The sequence below is a fragment of the Anser brachyrhynchus genome (genome assembly GCF_964034855.1).
Source record: "Anser brachyrhynchus genome assembly, chromosome: 21".
Classification (NCBI taxonomy): domain Eukaryota; kingdom Metazoa; phylum Chordata; class Aves; order Anseriformes; family Anatidae; genus Anser; species Anser brachyrhynchus.
Window position 1 is genome coordinate 5,603,714 of NC_137714.1, and position 2,441 is coordinate 5,606,154.

General features: G+C 46.5%; 1 protein-coding gene across 11 annotated transcripts in view; it reads left to right on the forward strand.

Moving 5' to 3' along the window:
* RERE (arginine-glutamic acid dipeptide repeats) overlaps positions 1 to 2,441 on the forward strand; it is a 232,806-nt gene that overhangs the window by 227,273 nt on the left and 3,092 nt on the right. For all 11 annotated transcript variants that reach the window (XM_080563755.1, XM_080563751.1, XM_080563754.1 and 8 more), the window contains 2 exons: positions 790 to 936; positions 1,189 to 1,369. In XM_080563755.1, the coding sequence (XP_080419881.1) occupies positions 790 to 936; positions 1,189 to 1,369 (328 nt within the window). The remainder of the gene's footprint in view (positions 1 to 789; positions 937 to 1,188; positions 1,370 to 2,441) is intronic.

The following is a 2,441-nucleotide window of genomic DNA, read 5'->3' on the forward strand; positions in this document are numbered from 1 at the left end:
TTCTGTACCCCCTTGGTAGCAGAAGAAATTTGTCATAGATCGTGTCTCTGGAAGGATCCTGTTGTTGGGTAAGTCATTTAACGCCGCTCTGCAGGTGGGTCTAGATATTGCTCAGTTATTTGTTCTGAAACAATCCAGTGGTAGGTAGAGAGAAAAACAAGGGGCTGAGAGGTAAAGACTGAAGAGCAGGTTGTTTTTTCAGCGACATAGTCAGCCTAAGGTGTTAGCCAAGGACCAGCACGCTCTAAACATATGGGGAAAATGTAATTATGGTAAGCAATTAAAAAAAAAATGTACAGGGGAGAGATCTTGCAAGACCAAATAAAGCAAGAGCAGACTTTTTTTTTTTATTTTATTTAAGTCTTCAGTATTAAACAGATTTCACTGCAACATCTCAATTTGCCTCTGCTAGTCAGAGCAGGTCTCATCACAACCACTGCTGCAGTGTTTATGGGGACAGCAGAAGCAATGTCTGAAAGTGAGAGCTTAGGTGGTTTTTCTGTTTGATTTTTCCCCGTCACTTGCTGGATTTCTTTTTGTTGTTGTTGAAATTGAAAGCCCTGTGTTGTTGCTTTGACAATTAAGACTGTTTGGCAAGCAGATGTCACTTCAAACACTTCAAGATAGAAAAGTGGGTTTCGAATTGGATGGAGCTAAGCTCCTGGTAATTACACGCCAATTAGGCCAAATGCTGATCCAGCTCAAGTGGTAACAGGGCTTTTGATCTCCCAACAGTGAGTGTTGCTTCCCCAAGCAGTTGATTGCTTTCTTTCTTTGCTTCTTCTAAAGGTTCAGCAGGACCTGTTCACCCGCTGGTGGATCCTTTAGCAGCTGGACCCCATTTGGCACGCTTTCCCTACCCACCTGGGACCATCCCCAACCCATTGCTAGGGCAGCCACCTCATGAGCATGAAATGCTCCGACATCCAGTCTTTGGTGAGAGCATTTTATGGTCCTTCTCGGAGGCTGCCCTTTGATCTGACCTGTCATCTTTTCCTCTGGGTCTTAGCGTTTCCTGGGAGGGGGAGTTGGTGGAGTTGAGCTGTAACCTCGGGTACAGCTGAAGTTGGGTTTTGTTTTGGTGTGTTGGTTTGGGGGGAGAGGGTGGCTTTGTGGGACAGGTCTGCAGACCTCATAGCAAAAAAACAAAAAAAAATGTTGGAAAGCACGCAGCTCTCTCTGTTTCAGGTACCCCTTACCCACGGGATCTGCCTGGTGCCATTCCACCTCCGATGTCAGCAGCCCACCAACTGCAGGCCATGCACGCCCAGTCAGCAGAGCTGCAAAGACTGGCAATGGAGCAGCAGTGGTTGCACGGGCATCCTCACATGCACGGTGGTCATCTACCAAGTCAGGAAGATTATTACAGGTGAGAGGTGCCACAAAGGCTTTTGGAGACTAAGAGGTGCTACGGCTTCCTTCACATTTCTCCACATTCCTTCTTTTTCTTTTTTTCCTGAATTACTTCTTTTCTTACTGTGTGCTGAGGTATTGTCCTGATGCATGCGGGGAGGATGGTGAAGCTGCAGTAAAACCTAATTTGGGCACAGATGACAGGGCAGATTGAAAGCTAGGCCCAAATTATTGGCACAGTACTTGAGCAGTTGAGTCGTTTATTGCAGGATTACCTCCGAGTGGTTTTACTATGGTTGCTGCCTCTACATTGCTGTCTCTTCTTGAGAGCAGTGCAGGAGGAAGGTGGGTAAAAGTTTTATGATTGAGAAGCAGTGAGGAATTTCTTAAATCTGTAAATTTTAAGAAACAACTAAAGGGAAAAGGAGATTGAAATCTGTGAATAAAATCCTGAATTAACAGCTGAGAATGCCTAGGTGAATCACGCGAGTACTTTCTACCTAGAATGCTACACAGTGTTGATAGCAGAGTGGTTCTCTTGGCCTGCCTTATCTGAGACCACCTTATTTCCTGGTGGGCAATGGCCGCTGAATGATACGTCAGCTAAGAAGAAAAAGCCTTCAGCACCTAGCAAAGGTCATTCCGCATGTCTGTGGGCTGTAAGGATATACAGGAAACAGCATATTAAATACCTGCCTTGCACTGCCTCGCTCTGATGTTTCCGTCCTTGCTTCTGCTCTCCAAAATTACCTGCTGGCCTTGCGCCGTGGGGGCAGCCAGCCTGCCTGAAGCTGACTGACATTTCGCTTGCAACTGCAGATAAAGCCAAAGCTTGATGAGCTGGCACTAGTGATCTGGCTCACATGTAAGGAGCGCTTCGGTAGCGAAAGGTCATCGCTTCCTCCCACAGCAGACAGTGTTATCGCTGCTGTTACAGCGGTTCTCATTTTGTGCTGAAAGCTCAGAAGTCCTCTTGCAACCTCTGTTCCCTTCAGGGCACCCAGGTGAGGTTAGCAGGAAGACGAGCTGTCACTGAAGTGTCATGACACCTCCTTCGTTTGTTAAAATGAGTTTTCTTTCTTTTTCAG